Source organism: Myotis davidii, unplaced genomic scaffold (assembly GCF_000327345.1).
Source record: "Myotis davidii unplaced genomic scaffold, ASM32734v1 scaffold299, whole genome shotgun sequence".
NCBI lineage: Eukaryota > Metazoa > Chordata > Mammalia > Chiroptera > Vespertilionidae > Myotis > Myotis davidii.
The window spans coordinates 2,262,643-2,265,156 of record NW_006293088.1 but is presented as its reverse complement, the minus strand read 5'-3'; the positions used below and the strand labels follow the sequence as shown (position 1 = coordinate 2,265,156).

The following is a 2,514-nucleotide window of genomic DNA, read 5'->3' as shown; positions in this document are numbered from 1 at the left end:
CCAGAGCCACTGGATGGCCTTAGTTTTAAACCTCCCAATGGTGTGGAAAGCACGTCCCTGAATCAGATGAAGAGCTCACCTTCACTTATCCAATACCCAGCTTTCATCAAGATACTCACTTATTCAAATCAACTTCATAAGTTTGCATACGAGGTTTATCTCCAGTTTTGTCTGGATCCCATCGGTAGATGGCAAATTTCTTGATTCGGGGAGCGGTGGCAGCAGCTGTCTGGGCCCCTCGGCAGGCCTGAAATATAAAAAGTTCACAAGAACAAAAAATAAATTCTTTAAAATGCAAGGTAAATCCTTCTACTTAGCTGCACTACAAACTGCAATACTGGCTACAAACCTGCACATTCCTGACAGCCTCTTGGGGAAGGCAGTCATCCAATATTCAACAAATACTAAGCATGTCTCATGCGCTAGACATGCCAATTCATACTATTTATTATTGCCAAGTACTGTATTAAGTGTTTCATATGAAGTACTCCACTGAGTCTGCATTTTAAAGATGAGGAAAAAGAGACCAAGTTATGGGCCCACATTTACAGAGCTGAGTGGGGCCAGAATTGGAATCCAGGTCGGTCTGTCTGACACCACAACCCATGTTCCTAAACACTGTACTATCCTATTCACTTGTGAACATTCCCTGGTCTCTTCTTGGTGCTGTCTTCTCTTTATGTCCTCAACTCCCTGAGGGCATGTGTATTAGTGTTCTCCAGGGAAATAGAACCAGCAGTGTGCATATATGTGTGATATACGTATATGCGCACATATACATACATATATGTGCACTTATACAACCATAAAAATAAAGAAACACCCCTAAGTCAACGGCTAAGCCCTCCCCATCCCACAATCCTTGCAGCCCTTTTCCATTTGGGCAGAGACCACACCAAGTCCTCTAAGCTTCTACTATGGTGACGGGGACGGGGATTCAGCCAGTCCAAATAGCAAGTATAAGGTGAGCCCTCAATTAAAAAAAAAAAGTCCAAGTCCAAAGACAGGAAAACCTCCGATGTCAGTTCGACAGCAGTCGGACAGGAGGAATTTCCTCTCATCTGAAGGAATAAGAGGGAATTTGTTCTAATCGGCCTTTCAACTGGTTGGATATGGGTCACCCACATTAGGGCAGGCAATCTGCATCACTGCTTTTTGATGTGAATATTAAACACCCGCACAGAAACACCAGGATAACTCTGACCAACTATCTGGGCACCCCAGGGCCCAGTAGATGAACGGTCACAGCATGGGACAGGCTGTGTTACACCTCCCAGCATCCCTGGTCCAGGCCTTTGCATATAGCAGCTCAATCCATGGTTAGGAAAGACTGAAGAGCAAAAATGAGTGTTATACTAATGTAAAAGTGTGTTTTATTTTAAATGCACCTTAAAAGGCTGATCAGTACAACCTATATCAAGCCAGTAAAAATAAAGAAACACCCCTAAGTCAACGGCTAAGCCCTCCCCATCCCACAATCCTTGCAGCCCTTTTCCATTTGGGCAGAGACCACACCAAGTCCTCTAAGCTTCTACTATGGTGACGGGGACGGGGATCCTGTCCGTCAAAATAGCAAGTATAAGGTGAGCCCTCAATTTTTATATAGAAAATTCAGACTGTATTCCCAGCCAGCTAAATAGCTTATAAATTGTTAAAGAAAGTGAACACTCTGAAGGTTAACTGAGTAATTATAAGAAGGTAATGCTGTTTATTACTTGTTGGCAAAAAGGGCCCCAAATTAAGGGAAGCTGAAAAGAAAAATACCAGCTTTCAGTAGGAAAGAAAGTGTATGAAGAAAGTGAAAGTGAAGATGAAAGCTGTATTTTACCTTGTTACCAAGCTGGCTAGATCATTAATAAAAGGAAAGTCGTTTTTACAAATGAACATTTTCCATGAGGGACTCCATTTTGTAAATGGAAAGGAACACGTGGCTAGCGCCACCCTGTGGTAGTGAAGAGGAAGTGAAAAGGAAGGATTCCTGAAGATTGCTCCAGCAGCTTTCGCTGCTTAGTGCCCACCAGTGTTTTTGTTTTGGTGAGATTTAAGGAGGTATAATTCATTCCATAGAGTCAGGCGCCACTTAATGATGGGGTACATTCTGAGAAATGCATCGTTAGGCAAAAATGCATCTTTGTGCGAACATCACAGAGGCACTTCCACAGACCCGGATGGTGCAGCCCACTCCACACCTAGGCTCTAAGGTGCAGCCTCCTGATCCCAGGCTACAGCCTGCACAGCAGGTTCCTGGACTGAGTACTGCAGGCCATGTAGCAGTGGTGTCTGTGTATCCAAGCATAACTAAACATGAAAAGGTACAGTAAAAGTACAGTGTAAAAAATTTTAAAGCCCTAGCTGGTTTGGCTCAGTAGATAGAGTGCTGGCCTGCGGACTGAAGGGTCCCAGGTTCAAGTCCAGCCAAGGGCACATGCCTGGGTTGCAGGCTCGATCCCCAATAGGGGATGTGCAGGAGGAAGCCAGTCAATGATTCTCTCTCATTATTGATGTTTCTATCTC

General features: G+C 44.1%; 1 protein-coding gene across 2 annotated transcripts in view; it reads right to left on the bottom strand.

The window, feature by feature from the left end:
• SDHB (succinate dehydrogenase complex iron sulfur subunit B) overlaps positions 1-2,306 on the bottom strand; it is a 13,405-nt gene extending 11,099 nt beyond the window's left edge. Inside the window, exons 1-2 of one of the 2 annotated variants that reach the window (XM_015565851.1) lie at positions 2,159-2,306; positions 120-247 (exon numbers count right to left, since the gene is read on the bottom strand). In XM_015565851.1, coding sequence (XP_015421337.1) covers positions 120-247; positions 2,159-2,296 — 266 coding nt within the window. In that variant the 5' untranslated portion in view covers positions 2,297-2,306. The remainder of the gene's footprint in view (positions 1-119; positions 248-2,158) is intronic. The other variant, XM_015565852.1, reaches the window with a different exon arrangement.
• Between the last annotated feature and the right edge of the window lie 208 nt (positions 2,307-2,514).